Source organism: Sciurus carolinensis, chromosome 5 (genome assembly GCF_902686445.1).
Source record: "Sciurus carolinensis chromosome 5, mSciCar1.2, whole genome shotgun sequence".
Taxonomy (NCBI): domain Eukaryota; kingdom Metazoa; phylum Chordata; class Mammalia; order Rodentia; family Sciuridae; genus Sciurus; species Sciurus carolinensis.
This window is the reverse complement of record NC_062217.1, coordinates 71,319,218-71,337,015: the sequence shown is the minus strand read 5'-3', so window position 1 is coordinate 71,337,015 and position 17,798 is coordinate 71,319,218. Positions and strand designations below refer to the sequence as shown.

The window sequence follows — 17,798 nt, the reverse complement described above, 5'->3', positions numbered from 1 at the left end:
TGAAGGTGCAGGATTTCTTTTCAACCTAATGATTACAATAGCATTTCTTGTACAGCAGTCAGATGAGGATAACCTTTCTTTGTTTTTTGTTATATGAGAATGTCTTTATTTTGCTTTCATTCCCAATGGATATTTTAGGTGGACATAGAATTCTGAGTAGATGCTTTTTTTCGGTTTAGCACTGTAGTGAACCCTTAGACTTCATTTCTATGATTTCTGACAATAAATCTTTGGCAACTTGAATTGTTCCTCTGTACATGTTGTTATTTTTTCTCTATTTGCTTTCGAGATTTTTTTGTTTGTTTCCTGTTCAGTAGTTTGATTTAATGAGTCTAGCCATTGTTTTCTTTGCATTTGTCCTCTTTAGAGAATGCTGAAATTCTTGAATATGTACATTTGTGTCTTTCACCAATTTTAGGATTTTCTCTGCCATTTTTTAAAAAAGAGATTCTGATCTAATATTTATCTTTTTACCCATTGTTTATAACTAGATATGTTGGATACACACACACACACAAAGAAAGAAAATGAAAAAATTTACTTGGGGACTATAAAAAGCAAACAAAAGCAATTCTAGTACAATTACCATACAACCTTAGATTTTCTAAGTCAAAACTGACCTTGAGTTTGTAATCTCGGCCTTCTGAGTCATTGAATTACCGGCATGTACCACTGTACCCAGCCAGATTAGGTGATTTTATTGATCCATTTTCAAGGTCAGACTTTTTTCTTTACCATTTCCATTTTCTTATTGTATCATGAAGTGAATTTTTTATTTTTTTCTTCATTGAGAACTTCTTCCCATGCACTTCAGTTGTCTTTGCCTTTACTTGATGGGGCATATTTATTGTAGTTGCTTTAAAGTTATTGTTAGATGGTTACAACATCTGGATCATCTTAAAATTGACATCTTTTGCTTGTCTCTTTTGAAATCAACCACATTTTTTTTTTATTGTAAGAATTTTGGATTGTATCTTGGATGTTATATGCTTTGCAGTCTCTGGAGGTTATTATAATTCCCTGGAGAAGGTTGGTTTTGTTGTTTCAGTTAGCAGATCATCAGCCCATTTAGGTTCCAACAACAAATTTGGTCTTCCCTTCTGCAGGGGTGTTTCAAATATTAATTCAGTTCTCAGAGCCTTTGCAGTTTGTATGGTTTGACTCATACTTGTGCATCTCCAGAGTAAGCCCAAAATGTATGTGTGTTTATGGACAGGATTAGTGTATCTCTTTCTGTAACTTTCTCTTTTCAGAATTTCCTTCACATTCTCTAGCCTGCAAGAGCCCCTTTTTTCACTTCCTCTGGCTAGAAAAAGAGGATTTCTCTTGGGTTTTTAGCTGCTGGAGTGTTGCCTTGAAGGGCAGTGAATATTTTCTGACCTGTAGGCAAAACTTTTAGAGAAAGGAGAAAAAAATAAAATTGGGAAAATCATGCTCCTATGGATTGCTTTTTCAAGTTTTGGCTTCTGTCCACAATCTGTTTTTGTTTTGAATCCCCAAATAATATTTTTCCATTTCTTCCTCTCTTTTTGTACTTTGTCCAAAGCATTAGTTATAAACAGTGGAAACAGTAAACTGTCTTTTGTTTATGCCACCATGATGGAATCAGAATACTTTTTTTTTTTTTTTTTAACCTCCTTTTGTGGTTTTTTGTTTTTTTCTTTGATTTTTAGCAACTTGACCACATTGGCAAAATCTGGAAGTTTTTTTTTTTTTTTTTGATGTGCTTATCCTACTTCGTATTCATTGAGCTGCTTAAATCTGTGTGATAATATTTATTTAAATTGGAAAGTTTTGACCTTTATTTCCTCATGTTATTTTAGACCCAATTTCTTATTTTCTTCTAAGGATCTATTTAGACACATCTGATACTGTTTGATATCATATGTATATATAATCATATGTTAATGGCACAGGTAAGTACTCTTTATGGTGTATACATACTCTTTATGGTGTATACATTGTATACATATGCAGTGACATAGTTTAGGCCTTGTGGCCATGCAGTCTCTGTTTTAACTATTCTCTATGCCTTTTGTTTGAAAGCATTGGTAGACAATATGTAAACAGGGGAGCATGGCTGTGTATAACTTTGTTTACAAAAAGAGGTGACAGGCTAGATTTGGGCTGCAGACCGTTATGTGCTGGCCCTTGGTGTAGTGACATTGTGGATTTGGATAAAGAACACAAATATTGGCAATAACTGAAGTTTTGGGAGCTTGTGAATGAAAATTAAGGGGGTAGGAGATGAGGCTAGAATGATATGTTAGGACCAGATTATTTTGTTCCAGGTATTGCTTTATATGACACCAGTGTGGAACCATCATGGATTTTTAGGTAATGTAGTGATATAGTTAAACTTTCAAATTGTACTGATCCCTACTAGCATTGTAGAAGAGGAATCAAAAGGAGCAGATCCCCAAAGCTGGGCACTTTCAAAGAAGCAATTGCAGTAAAAATAAACACAAAAGGCATTAGGTACAGATGGAATAGAGTGGATTTTAGAGACATTTTGGTGTTAGAAAATGAAGAAGGTAACTAGATTTCAAGTATAGAAATAAAAAATAAAAATCCCTTTCTTGTGTAGTTGCAAAGGAAGGAAGAACTTGTTTCTTAGGAGTACGTTCTTGTTATTTTGTGATTTGGATATGTGGTATCCCCCAAAAGCTTATATGTGAGACAAAACAGGAATGTTCAGAGGTGAAAGGATCAGATTATGAGAACTGTAATTTAATCAGTGGATTGGTCCATTTGGTGGATTAATAATTTGAATGGATTACTAGGTGGTTACTATAGGCAGGTTGGGTGTAGTGGGTATGACCTTGAACTGTATCTTGTCCCCGGATCCTTGTTTTCTCTCTCTCTCTCTCTGTTCCATGACTGTCATGAACTGAGCAACTTTCCTTTGCCACACCCTTCTGCCATGATGTTCTGCCCCACCTCATGCCCAGAGTGTTGAAGTAAACTGACCATGGACTGAGACCTGAAATCATGAGCCAAAATAAACTTCTTCAAGTTGTTCTTGTCAGGTACTTTGTAGTCACAGTATCAAAAAGTGGGCTAACAGTGTCCTACATTTTCTTCATTGGTTAGTTCAGTCTGTGATTTCAAATATTACCTAATTGCATTAGATATCCCAGTCTGTAGTTTGTTGCTAAACCTCCTCTTCTTAACCTGTTGACGGTATTTTGAAAAGTGTTGTTCTAGGGTTCTCCCAATCTTGTCTCAGATACATTATGTTCATTATGCTCAAGGGCTCTTTATGAACATACTGTCACAAACTCTCTATTTTCCTGCAGGTTAGTTAAACAGAAGTTTGAGGCATGATCACAAAGTTGACATTAAGAGATCATTTATGAACTAACACCCACTCACATTCACCTTTTTTCAAAATGCTGAAGAAGTCACATTTCAGTGTGACAGTAAGTTTAGATGGAGAAAGGAGTAGGGTATTTAAAAATCGTGTTGGAAGGGAAAGGAGAATGGTAGCTTAGAGAAGGGGATAAAGAATTCATTTATCTTTTGGATTAGAGACACCCCAGCGCATGTTCTTAGTGTCCTAGTTATATCCCTTTGGTATTCATCTTCATACTGTTTACTGTAACTATCTGTGACTTTGTTAGAGAACAACCATGCTTGGTGCAGGCCAATCTAGAAATGCTGGAGACTTTGTGTTTTCAGAAAAGCTTTCAACAAATAATGGATAGAAAATACTTCCTTTTTCTCACCTACAGTTGGGATAACTCTGAGCCATTTTCTCATTTTCATTTTTGAGAGTTGTCCAGTAGGATCAAGCTCTTTTTCATCTGGGTAAAAGGTTTTATAATGTAACCTTTCTTGACTTCCTTCCCTTTGCTGTTTCACTTGTTATTTCCCTTTACTGAAGAATCAGCTCTCAGAACAGCTACTGCACATGAATTCTTGAATCAAAGTCTTCTCTTTAATAATTCATAATAATTAATAAAAGTTATTTAATATTTAGTATATACTTGGTGTAAATCTTTTTGTTTTGGATTTTTTCCCACATTTTTTTAAATTGGTGCACTATAGTTGTACCTACTGATGGAATTGGTGTTACATATTCATATAAGTACATAATACACAATAAAACAATATAATTTGGCTTAAAGAACTCCTAGGTACAACTTTTAAGTGCCTTATCATCCAATGAAAGAAGTACTGTTTTCATCCTATTTTACATATAAAAGAACAGAGGCACAGAAAGTTTAAGTAACTTTCCTAAGATCACAGAGCTAGTAAATGACAGCCTGCATCTGAACCAGGCCATTTGTAAATTCTGTATTCTTTGCCTAGTAGGCTAAAAGAAGCCAGAAATTGGAGGAAGCGAGAGAATATGAGTGAATGAGTGATTGAATGACTGAATGAATAAGAATGGGAGAAAGAATGGGGATAATTAATGAAGTCCTAGTAGAGATCATGTGAAGATGGATGGAAGGAAAGTAAATGTTCATAATGGTATCCCCATTTTTATCAAGTGAGTTGATAGTTAAATCTGTTCTGAGTTGATAAGTAGGATTGAAGTGGCTAGAAAACTTTTATGGTGGGCATATCTTTATTGTTAGAGAACATAACTGGTTCTAGATTAGAATTCTCATGATGGTTGTGGACTACAATACAGTGTAAAGAAAGAGAGTATAAATAGTTGGACAAATCTGAATGTTGGTGACTGAGATATGGAGTCTAGTGAATGAGAGGTAAGTTGTAGTTGAATAGGGTAAGGGCTGTCTTTCTTCTAGGGTGAGGGAATGGTAAGTAGGAGATTTCAGACTTGGAAAAAGTTCAAAGTCATATTTTCAGCCTTTTTTTCCTTCTGCACAGACTTGTAGATTAAAAATTTTTTTTCTGAATCTTAAATTCTCTGTTCAGCTTTGTCTAATATGCTTTAAACCCATCTATTGAGTTTTTAGTTTGTTATTATATTTTTCATTTCCAGAAGTTTGATTTGATTCTTTTTCAAATGAACTCTCTTCCTTGCAGATACTTTAGTGTTTTATTTCTTTAAATTTGGTAAACATAGTGATGTTATAAACCATCTGAAAATTCCATCATCAGAAGTCTTTGTGCCTTTCTATTTTCTATTTCTTCTATTCCCACTCATGGTATCTTTTGTGAGTTTGTCTCTAATTATTTGTTAGTTCTCATTGTCCTTGGATTTTTTTTTCTGAGAACTGGGATGAATTATTATCTTCAGAATATCTACAGTTGCTTTGTGGTTTGTGTTTTCCTGGCTTGTCTAGGCTGTGTGTATTTAGAGTATAATCTGCCTGGAGCATGGTCTATACTCAACTTTTCAGCGACTTTTTCCCTTGTTTTCTCCCCTCTCCCCATTCCCCGCTCTCTCATTTTTCATCTGCTGCTTTGCCAGCTGCCAAGGTATCTTTATTTATGATCCTTTCCCCATGTGGAGACTTCCAAATAAGATAGAGAATGTTTCAGTCAGCTTTTTAGCTGCTAAAAGACTTAACAAGAACAATTTTAGAGGAGGAAAAGTTTATTTGGCACTGAATGTTTCAAAAGTCTAAGTCCATAGAGGTACTTTGCTCTGGACTCAAGATGAGGCAGGACATCATAGCGGAAGGAGGAATAAAGCAGCTCAGGACAGGTCACCAGGAAGCAAAGAGAAAGAGAGCTCCCCACGATGGACAAAATGTAAATCCCAAGGGTATATCCCCAATGACCTACCTTCTTCAGCCATAGTCTACCTGCCTATGGTTACTACCCAGTTAATCCTTATCAGTGGACTGACATACTGACTAGATAAAGACTCTCCTAACCCAGTCATTTCACCTCTGAACTTTATTGAATTGTCTCACATGAATTTTTGGGAGATACCTCATATCTAAACCATAACAGACTGAGCTATATATAGGAAATCTGATTGCATCTGTTTCCTAAATCAATTTGAACTGTTAAAATCTTTTTTCTTCCTACAAATTAGCATGCTGGGTTAAGTAAATTAAAGTTTTCTTGGTAGTAATCAGACTACTATTTCCCCTTATTTATTCAGTGATGCACGAACAAAGTGATGAACATTAATTACATGGAAGAATAAGTCTGGCTTCTGTAAAAAACCTTCAGTATAAAAAATTATCGATTTTTAAAAATTGATTTTTGAACCCAGTGACCTTGATAATTCTCTTATAAATTATTTATTTCTGAATTATTTTGCATTTTCTGTAAATATAATTATTTTATGTACAAATGAAAAATGCTTTACTTTTTACTTTTCTTCTTCTTTTTTTTTTTTTTTTTTTTTGTACTGGGAATTGGACCCAGAGGTGCTTTACCCTTGAGCCACATCTCCAGCCCTTTGTTTTTATTTTGAGACAGGGTCTCGAGAAGTTGCTGAGGCTGGCTTTGAATTTGCAATCCTCCTGCCTCAGCCTCCTGGGTCGCTGGGATTACAGGTGTGTGCTACCGCCCGACTTACTTTTTACTTTTCAAACTTTGAGACTTTTGTTTCTTTTGCTTCATTTACTGACCTCCAGTACAATGTTAAATAGAAGCGATGACAGAATAAATCCTTGCATTTTCCCTGTACTTTGTGGGAGTATTTAATTTTCATAATTGAATATAACTAAGTATAGTATTAAATGTAGGGGTTTTTTGTAAATAATCTTTCATTACATTCTCTTCTCTTCCTAGTTTACTGAAGAGTTTCATCATCAGTGGTTTTCGAGTTTTATGAAATATTTTTTCTGCTTCTGCTGAAATGTTATTGTTATGTTTAATTACTATAAATTTTGTATCTTTTGTATTATCTTTTTATATCACTGGATATTAAAATTATTTTTAGGTGAAATTAATTTTTTTCTTATACTTATTTATATAGAGAGAATTCACATACCATAAAATTCAACCTTTTAAATATATATACAACTCAGTAATTTTTAATATTTTAACAAAGACGTACAACTGTAACATTTTTGTTACCCGCAAAAGAAATTTCATAGGTATTGGCAGTCACTCCCTATTCTCCTTTTAGCTTCTGGCAATTATTAATTTCCTTCTTAATTTTATAGATTTACCTATATAAACATTTTACATAAAGAAATTTACAATTTTGACCTTTTGCAACCTTTGTTTCTTTGATGTTGCATAAATGTTTTTAAGCATCTTCCATGTAGCTTGAGTCACTATTTCATTTTTATGGCTGAATTGTATTCTGTTACATAGAAGTGTCATTTTGTTTATTCATTTATCATTTGATGAATATTCAGATTGGTTCCTCTTTTTGACTGTGTTGGATTTTTGCTTCTATGTTAATTGGAGATATTGGCTCAAATTTTCACATTTTGAAAATCTCCTTTTCAAATTTTGTCAGAGTTATGATAGTCTCATAAAGTTGGGAAGTGTATCTTTTTATAGCCTCTGGAAGAATTAGCCTAAGATTGATATTATTTGAAAGAACATTCTAGTAAATTCTTTTATGTATTTGGAAAAATTCACCAGTGAAGCCATGAGTATAGAATTTTCTTTGTGATAAGATTTTGATTAGAGATTTAATTTTTTTTAATTTAAAAAAAGATTTAGGGGCTGGGGTTATAGCTCAGTTGGTTAGAGTGCTTGCCTTGCATGCACAAGGCCCTGAGTTCAATCCCCAGCACCACTAAAAAAAAAAAAAAAAGATTTAGTACTGTTCAGATATTGCATTATTTTTCCTTGTTTGGTGTTGAGAACTCATAATTTTCAATTTGTTTTGTTTAATACGGTCAAATTTGTAGGCAACATTTGTAGTAATGTATCCTCTCTTATTGCTCACATTAATTTAGGCTTTTAATTTTTTTTCCTGTGAATGTAGCTAGGGATTTATTACATTTATTACTTTTATTTGATTTTCTCTGTTGAATCTTTGCTTTCTATTTCATTGGTGTCTGTTCTTATTTTTATTTTCTTCTTTATATATTCTTTGCATTTAATTTGCTGTTCTTTCTGCCTTCTTGTGTTGTAAACTTAGGCAACCTAGGTAATTTACTTTCAGACTTTTGTTTTTGGTATATACATTTGGGTATATGCAAAAAGCTAGCATTTAAGAAATGAATTCCTTCCACAAGTTTCGATGTCATAATTTTTATTTAAATAAAAACATTTTCTAATTTCCATTATGACGAGTTCTTTGACCCACAGGTGTTTGGAGGTCTTTGTTTTTGTTTGCCAAACATTTGGGAATGTCTTACTTTTCTTTCTGTGGTTGCTCTCTATTTTAAATTTTTGTGATCAAATAATTACCTTATGATTCAATCCTAAGAAATTTGTTGAGACTTGATTTATGGTCCAGAAAATCATCTGTTTTGATAAATGTTCTATGTGTATTTTAAGAGAATATGCATTCTGCAGTTGTTGGATTTGGTTTTCTATGTATAGTCCATTAGGTCAAGTTGATTAATCTCATTTTAAAATTTTTCTGTATTTATTTTGTTTTACACTTATTCTATCAATTACAGAGAAAGATATATTAAAATATACTCTATTCAGTTGTGGATTTGTATTTTCTCTTTTGCCAATTTGTTTCATATTATTTTGACACTGTATGTTAATAGGTGCATTCACATTTTGAATTATGTTTTCTGTTGAATTAAGTCTTTCAGCATTATAAAATGCTCTTCTCATTTCTTAGAATACTGTAGCCTTGAAAGTTATTTTGCCAAATATTGATACAGCCACACTAGATCTTTTGGGAATCTGAAGAGTATATTTGAAATACATCTTTTTCTATTGCTTTTCTTAAAATTTGTCCTTTTATTGAAAATTATGTCATACCAATTTTTAAAGAAAGACCTTTTAATATTTAATGTAATAGTGGTCATTCAGGATTTAATTTTTTAAAGCTTTTATGGGTGTAAAAGCATCTATTTTTATCTTCATTTAAAAATTTTTTTTAGTTATTAATGGACCTTTATTTTTATTTATTCATATGCGATGCTGAGAATTGAACCCAGCGCCTCAGACGTACTAGGCAAGTGCTCTACCACTGAGCCATAACCCCAACCCTATCATTTTTAAAGTATATTTTTGGTAGCCTATATAATTCTAAGTTCCTCGGTGCCCCTCTTCACCATACTTTTTAATACAAAGAATGAACATTTTCAATTATATTGTTTCTCTAAGTGTATCTCTTTTCTCTGACCGCTTTTGAGACTTTCCCTTTATCTTTTGTTTTAGTGGTTTGATTATTGTGTGCTGAGATGTCTCTTGTATTTTCTGCTGGAAGCTCCCTGAGTTTCCTAAATCTCTTAGTTAATTTATTCATTTTGGGAAAATTATCAGTAATCATCTCTTCATATTTTGCTTTTGTTTCATTAATTTTTCTTTCTCTTGAAATTCCAGTTATATGAATATGAGACTATTTGACTATGTCCCACATGTCTTATACTATTTCATTTATCTTACTCTCTTTTTTGACTAAATTTTGATATTTTTCTCTTGGCCTATCTGCAAATCCATGAAATGTATCTTCTTGTGTCATATTCTGCTCTTAAAACTGTCTGACAAGTTCATAATTTTAAATATAGTTGTTCCCCCTTCTCTGCAACTTTACTTTCTGTGGTTTATAGTTACCTGTGGTGAATTATAGTCATTAAATGGGGGGTTCAATCCCCAGAAACACCCCCAAAGTGGAAAATTCCAGAAATAAACAACTTATGAGTTTTAAATTGCATGCTGTTCTGAATACATGATGAACTCTTGCACTGTCCAGCTCCATCCTGCCTGGGATGTGAATCATTCCTTTGTCCAGCATACCCATATTATCTATTAGTCACTTAGCTGTCTCAGTTAGCAGATGGACTGGTGTGGTATTGCAGTGCTTGTGTTCAGGTAACACGTAAGATTTGGTACTATCAGGGTTTCAGGCCTCCATGGGAGGTCTTGGAATGAACCCCCCTTCCCCATAAGGGAGCACTACTCTATTTATAGTTCTGGAATATCTGCTTGTTTCTTTTTAAATAGAATACATTGAAGATTTCCTTATTTGATTCATTTTGTTCATCTGTACATATGTTTGAAGTCATTGTCTTCTAACTTCTATATCTGGATTATCTGTGAGTCTGCCTAATTTTCTGGCTTTCTCTTAATTGTCTACTGCATTATTTTGCTTTTTTTGGCTGTCCCTTAATATGTTTATATTGTGCCCCAAACAAGACCAACATTGTATGCAAAAATCAGTTATTTTCTTTCAGATAATGTTATTTTCTTCCAGAAAGGTTTCTCTTTTCTTCCAGACAGTTTTCTTCCAGAAAGGTTAGACAGATAGCATGAGGTATTGATTTTTTCTGTCCATTCAGGGATTAAGTAGACCTCTTTCTCTGCTGGGATTCAGTCTTCTGAACACAAGAAGACAATGGAAAATTTCCTCTTTCCTTTTGATCAGGCTCCCTATCCTGCTTCATTGCTCCCATGACTGAGGAGATGTACCACTGAGAAAACTGGTCTTGTATCTGGGCCTTTTCTAAATTCCAATCTGTCATTTCAGATCATGTGGACATCCAAAGCACCGCCAGTTTTTTGTTTGCTTTAGTAAGAGTTCCTTTGCCTACACCAAGCTTGGTTCTTATGCATGCTCAAACTTTTTAAATGTCCCCATGGAAAAAATGCTAGTGGTTTCAGCTCACCTTGGAAGTACTCTTCTGTCTGAATCTTTGGTTTGTCTAGTCCTCATTGCTTCCACAGCTCTTTTACATTAGTCTAGTCCTTGAAGGAAGAGCAATGACTTGTTCCTCTTTAGTATCTTATATTAGGGAAGTTCAGGTCGAGTCTTTGTTTACAAAAAGGAAAGGCACATAATTTTAAGAGTGATTGCTTGTATAAGCATAGTGATTATTGAGTAGTCTTATCTGTGTTGCATACTAGTAAATAAATATATATATATTTTTGATATGAATCTTCCTGATTCAATATTATCAAAATGTAACTTGGACCAGGGGTCAGCGAACAATGACCGATGGACTAAATCCTGCCCTGTTCCTCCTCCTTTTGTGTGGCCTATAAGCTGAGAATTTTTAAAAACATTTTTAAAAGGTTGAACAGAGGAGGAAAGAAAAGAAAAAGAATACTTGGTGTGACACATGGAAATTAAATGAGGCACAAATTTCTGCATTCAGAAATAAAGTTTTATTGCCACACATTTGTTTATGTGCTGTCTGTGGCTGCTTTCATGCTATAGTTGAGTAGTTGCCTCAGAGAGCCTATTGCCCACAAAGTATGAAAAGTTTACCCTTAGCTCTTTATAGAAGAGTTTCACCTAGACCATTGGCTCAGGAATTTTTTAGTTTTCATTACTAAGTAAAACATTGAAAACTTTATTCCAGAAGTTGTGTAAATTTGAATTTATCAAAATCCTAGTATTTTACAGTTAGAGAGGACCTCAGAGGTAATATCTTTCATTTCTTTAAAAATTTTTTTTTAATTGTTGATGGACATTTTATTTATTTATTTATTTATTTATTTATTTATTTATTTATTTATATGTGGTGCTGAGATTCAAGCCCAGTGTCTCACACATGCTAGGCAAGCACTCCATCACTGAGCCACAACCCCAGCCCTCCTTCCTCTCTTTATTGACAAATAAACAAATAGATTTGAATGAGAAAGATTTTAAAGTTATATTATGACTGATTTTTTTGTTAGAAAACAGACTCTGATAGAAAAACTAATGATCTATATCACTGAACAACTTGCAAAATCCATTTGTTCTTATATTGCAGAAGCATTTGGTTTTCCTTCAATAGTGTAGCTGTTAAGAAATATTCTTCCTTTGAATTTTTAAAGTAAATATTTAATGATAAACAAGGCATTTTACCTTTTACCTTTCATTTTTAGCTATTATTCTTTCATATCTCATGGATATGAGGTTCTTTTTGTGAGAAGGCTAAAAGTTTTACAGGACTAATTCTAGACATTCTTCATTAAGCTTCTTATTGATTTAGGATTTAAAGTTCTAAATAATAAAATTAGAAATTCCAACATCAATTTTTAGTGTTAAGAGTGATTCCTAGAGTTTTGTATATTCATCCTCACATATGAAAAATTTATTCATTCTCAGATATAATCATATAATGGAATGTTTTATTACTAGCAAATAGTATTATTTTCCAGTGTTGAGTATAGATTTTATAATTTTCTACTTATTACTGGATCTTTTTTATTTCTTTTCTTCCTTTTTTGAGGGGGCGGGTGGTACCAGGGATTGAACCTAGGGGCACTGAACCACTGAGCCACATCCATAACCCTTTTTATATTTTATTTAGAGACAGGATCTTGCTAAGTTGCTGAGGCTGACTGGCTTTGAACTTTTGATCCTCCTGCCTCAGCTGGAATTAGACTGAGTTTTAAATGAAGGGAAGTACCCACTTAGATTTATGATTTTAAAAGGTGACCTAGTTTCTATGTGAAGAACGGAGTGAAGGGGGATAAGTGTATATGTGTAGAAGTGAGTTAAGAAACTGTCAGTGGTCCAGGCAAAAGACGGTGATAACTGTATTATTACCGTAACCATGGTAGAGATGTTGTAGACAGAATCAAGAACTATTACAAGATATAATTGACAAGATTTTGTTGACTGTTTTGATTTAAGAAGGGAAACTGAAGGAATTGTTAAGGATAAATTTTCTTATGCTGTTTGCTCTTATCTGTCTTGACATTTTAGTATCTTAAACTCAAATGTCTTCAAAATAGACTTTAGTGTATATTCTTCCACCTCACTTTGCTATTTTGAGGGACAGGGAGTTCCAACCCCCAAATGACCTAGGTTTAAAACTTTTTCTTTGATTGTTGCTTCTACCAGTTATCAGGTCTAAGGACTGGACTTCTTCAGGCATCTAATAATTTCTTCCTCCTCCTTCTCATCTCCCTGTCTTCTCATAGTTATCTTATTCCCAACTCTTCCCTACTCCTAACCCCTTTTCTTTTTGTCTTTTTAACAACTGTTGTATCCTCTTGGTATATCATTATACTGTGTTTTCTTTTCAAGTATCTGAGCTCTTTCAGGGTAAGAACTGTCTTTCATTTTCTATCTTCACTACCTAGTAGTGTGCATCTCAGTGTGGTGAGCACAAAATATTAAGTGAAATGAAAATAAAATGTTTGCCTTGACTCTTTTTTCTTCCATCATAATCCTTATTACCACATTTTCCCCCCTCTTTTTTAGAGTCATTCATAGACCTTTGTCTCAAAAAATATTTTAGTCTTAGGGTTGTGAGGTAATGAAAAACTAGTTACTGGATATACAAAGTGTATGAGTTCAGAATTTTTTCTATATTAATTCAGTAAAAAAGTGACTTGAGTGTTTTTTCCACTGTAACCCTCATTGCCACAGAAAGCAGTTTTTTTGTGGGGAGAGGGGACATGACTGATGTTTATTAGCAATCCCCACTGTTAATAAAGTTCTAAAAAGCTTGATTTGATATCATTTTCATGTTTCACTTTTTGTAAAAGTTTTTTTTTTTTGCAGAATTCAAATTGTATAATTATTTATTATTTAATATATTTCCTAGTCGTCCAGTATGGTAGACAGCTCAATAGCTTCTTTATTTATTTGGTAGTATCTTAATGTGTATACATAGTATCCTGTTTCATGGAAAGTTTGTAAGAGAAATATTCAAGTGTCTGTTTTGGCAATACCTATTTTTAATAGTTTTGTATGTTATATGAATAGTCATAATTATTTTTTCCACTTTTTCAATTTTTAGGAATAAGAAAATTTTAAATAAGAAGAAATTAAAAAGAAAACAGAAGAGCAAATCAAAAGTGAAGACAAGAAGCAAGGTAAAGTTGCTGGTAATTTATAGGGAATAAGGACTGTTTCATATAGTAATTTGAATAAAAATGACAAAATTTTTAAAATGTGAGTATAATTAGCAAAACATTGTTTCTGTGTGCTGGAGTAATTTTGTAAAAACTTTTTATTATTTGGTTCTGCATTTAGCTTTATCTTTACTTTAGGCTATTTTTTGTCCAGTAGACTGGAAGTTTAATATCTGGGTGTTGAAAAATACTTATTATTTATTCTCATTATCTTTGATCAGTCCTTTGGGGGAACATATCCTTTGCCATTCTCTGTTTTTCATTTTGACTACATGTATTTGAAATAGTAAAATTGGCTTGTGAGTTGGTACTTGGATTCGGGTTCATTATATTATGCCTTTCTTGACATGAATTAAGGAGACTCTTGGTGTGTCTATGTTGTTCTGACCATCTTTTGACTGTTGATGGTTGTGCAAAAGAAGAGGCAATGTGGATATTCGTTTTAGGGGGAACTATAGAGACCAGGGTTTTATTTTTCCATCTGATACAGAAGTCTTGTCTATAAAGTCTATCTAGAGCCAACTTTCTATTTTTTAAAGAGTGTTTTCTACTAAATAGTTGTACTAAGAAATCTAGACAAGAGGAAAAGAAGTGTTGTAACTATGGTGTACTGGACAGTTCCATTTTGAGTTAGAGAAACAGTAGCTTAGCTGGGTTTGCATAACGTATTTTAAGTTCCAAAGGTAAATCTTTCCTGCTCTTTTTTATTAGTGTTCTTGCTATTGTAATTGAACAGAATCTACTTTGAAGTGGTAAATCAAATAAAATAATAGTGGGGGATGGAATTTATTTCGTTCCTCTATCTTAAAACACAGCTGGATGCAAAAAATAATGTCATGAAATCTGTGCCTTCATCTCTTATCTGTGCTTTCCTCCAATGTGGGCCTATTGCTGGTGACTGGGGGCTAGAGATGCTGGCAGCTCTGACTTCATTTTCTTTGAGAAAGAATCATCTCTTGGGCTGGGGAGATAACTCAGTTGGTAAAGTGCTTGCACAAGGCCCTGGGTTCGATCCCCAGCACCGCAAAAAACAAAACAAAACAAACAAGAATCATCTCTTTTACTGGTTCTAGCAGAAAGTCAGGTAGAAATTTTGATTGAATTACAGCACTAATTTTGACCAGGGAGATGGGGTACTTTGGTTAGACTGAGTTAAGTTTGTAACCCTGAGACAAGCCATAGTGAGCAGACCATGTGGAATGGGGGAATGGTGATTACCCCAAGGAAAATATTGTCGGGCAGAAAGAAAAATAATAGATGTTCAATTGTGTCATCTCTCATTACCTCTGATCTTGGAATAGAAGAGGGAGGTAAAGAGCTCTCTTAATATATAAAAATCCTCACACATAGTCATTCAGATTCCACCCTCTACCCCTTTTCCACTTTTGGTATTGTGTGCAAAGTCAGGGAGTAGCAATCTTTAACGTCTTTTTATGTTCTTTTAAGGCTTCATTTGGTAATTTTTCTAAAGTGGCCATTAATGTCCAAGAAGAGATAGAAAATCAAGGTATTTTATCTCCTCTAACTACTTTTGTGCCTGTAGTAATTTAAGTTGCTTTTCTTGCCTTCAATGTTGGATCTTCTTTTTAAGAGCAGCTTTTAATAAGAGTGATATAAGTAAATCCATTCACTTAATTCTTCAAACTTTAGTTGTATACTATGTGCAAGCGTTAGACTAGGTATTTGGATACAAAAATTCTAATAAGAAGCATTTCCTGGTCACCATAAGCACATGTAAAATTGTGTCTTCCTCTTTATTACTTCCTAGATCATTTTTCAATTACCTTCTTTTTAAAAGTCATTTTTAAAATGCCATTTAGCTATACTACTTCTGTCTTTTGTTATTGCTGTTATTAATCACTTTTTGTCTCCCTGTCCATCTGCTGTTTAATTTTCTCTTATGTAAGCTTTGATAACATGGACTTCCTTTTAAGGAACACCCTTGCTTAATCTACTGTATTGTTCCCTATTCTTGCTGAAACAGTTTACACAAACTTAGTTGCTTAAAACAACATGAGTTATCTTAGTAGTTCTGGAAGTGTGAAGTGCAGAATGGATCTCACTGGGCTCAGGTGTTAGCTAGGCTGCATTTCTTTAGGGAGTGTATCTGTTCCTTGCCTTTTCCAGCTTCCTGAAGCTGCTGGCATTCCTTGGGTTGTGGCCCCTTGGTGAAAGCTAGCAAGAGTTTGTTGAGTTTTCTCATGCTGTATCATTGTGACACCTTTCTGTTGTTATATCTCCCTCTTTGACTAGCCTGTTCCTCTTTTTGACATACAAAGGCCTTTGTGATTACATTTGGCGAAACCAGAATAATCTCCTTACAAGAGAGATCCTTAATCACAAAATCTTTAGTCACATCTGTAGAGTTCCTTTTGCCATGTAAGTTATCATATTCACAGGTTTTAAGCATTAGGGTGTAGATACTTTTGAAAGTCATTATCCTACCTACCACACCCCTCTTGTATATTACTTGTACTTAGGTGACAAAACTCATTCATGTATAAAGCCAGTATTTTCTGTTTCCCTGAAGATGAGTTCCATGTTCTGCTGAAGGGAATTAAAGATTAAATTTTTAACAGTAGACATTGATGGTCACCCATCTCAAATGGCTCTTTCTTATCCAGACTGTTTTATTGCTTTCTATAAAATAGTTCTCCCATTTTCCACTGTGATTGATATGTATGCCATTTTTCTCAAACCTCTGGTAAATCCTGTCTTCCAGCATGTCTTCACTTTCTTACAGGAGAAATGAAATGTATAACACACTGCACCTTCTTCACCATCCTGATAACAATATGTCTATGTTAGGTCAGGTTTCTTAACAGCAGAGCTTGAGACGAGAATTTAAAGTGCACAGTTTATAGAGTTTTGAAAGTTAACATATATGCCTAAAACTACTCTGATCAAGGTTCAGAACATGTCCATCATCTCCAAGGATTTTCTCATGCTCTGCTACATTCTGTTCCTTCCTACAACCCTGGCTTTATACAACCACAGATATATTTTCTGTCACTGTAGATTAGGCCCCATTTTCTAGAACATAATATAAATGCGATCATACAGTGTGTTCTCTTTTGTATATGACTTCTTTCCATAAATACCGTGTTTTGTGTTCACGTTGTTGTGCATGTCAGTGGTTTATTCCTTTCTGTTTTTGTTTTGCTTACTAGTATCTCTTTGTATGGGAATATCACAGTTTGTTGATCCAGTCACCTGTTGATGGACATTTTGGTGGTGTTTCTAGTTTTTGTCCATTGTAAAATTGCTATGAACTGTCATAAACTAGTCTTAGTTTGGATATGTGTTTTCATTTTTCTTAGATGAATACCTGGATGGAATATTTAAGTGGAATTTACTTTGAGGATTTGCCGAAAGGATTCCTAACACTCAAAAGCAATTTATACTCATAGCTAAGTTTTATTAGAACAAAGGATTCAGAATAAGCATTAGAAAAAAGATATGTTTTGTCAGTGTATAAGAAGTTATGGCACAGTATGGTCTAATACCAGGTCTTTGATCCACTTTTAGTTGACTTTTATGCAGAGTTAAGATGTTGATTTAGTTTTGTTCTTCTACATATGAATACCCATTTTTCCCAGCACCATTTCTTATAAAGTCCATCTTTTCTCCAACATATATTTTTGGCACCTTTGTCAAGTATCAGATGACCATAACCATGTGGGTTTGTCTGTGTTTCTTCTGTTCTAGTCCACTGGTCTTCATGTCTGTTTTTATGCCAATATCATGCTATTTTTGTTAGGATGGCTCTGTAGTATGATTTCAGATCAGGTATTATGATGCTTCCAGCATCACTCTTCTTGCTCAAAATTACTTTGGCTATTCTGGGTCTTTTATTCTTCCAAATGAATTTTAGGACTGTTTTATTTTCTAGTTCTATGAAAAATGTTGTTGGTATTTTGATGGGGGGTTGTATGAAATCTGTAGCATTTGGTAATATTGTCATCTTGACCATATTA

At 33.8% G+C, this 17,798-nt stretch overlaps 1 protein-coding gene across 1 annotated transcript in view; it reads left to right on the top strand.

The window, feature by feature from the left end:
- Window positions 1-17,798, top strand: part of Mycbp2 (MYC binding protein 2) — a 269,456-nt gene that overhangs the window by 15,534 nt on the left and 236,124 nt on the right. Inside the window, 1 exon segment of the mRNA XM_047552904.1 lies at window positions 13,707-13,782. Within this exon segment, the coding sequence (XP_047408860.1) occupies window positions 13,707-13,782 (76 nt within the window).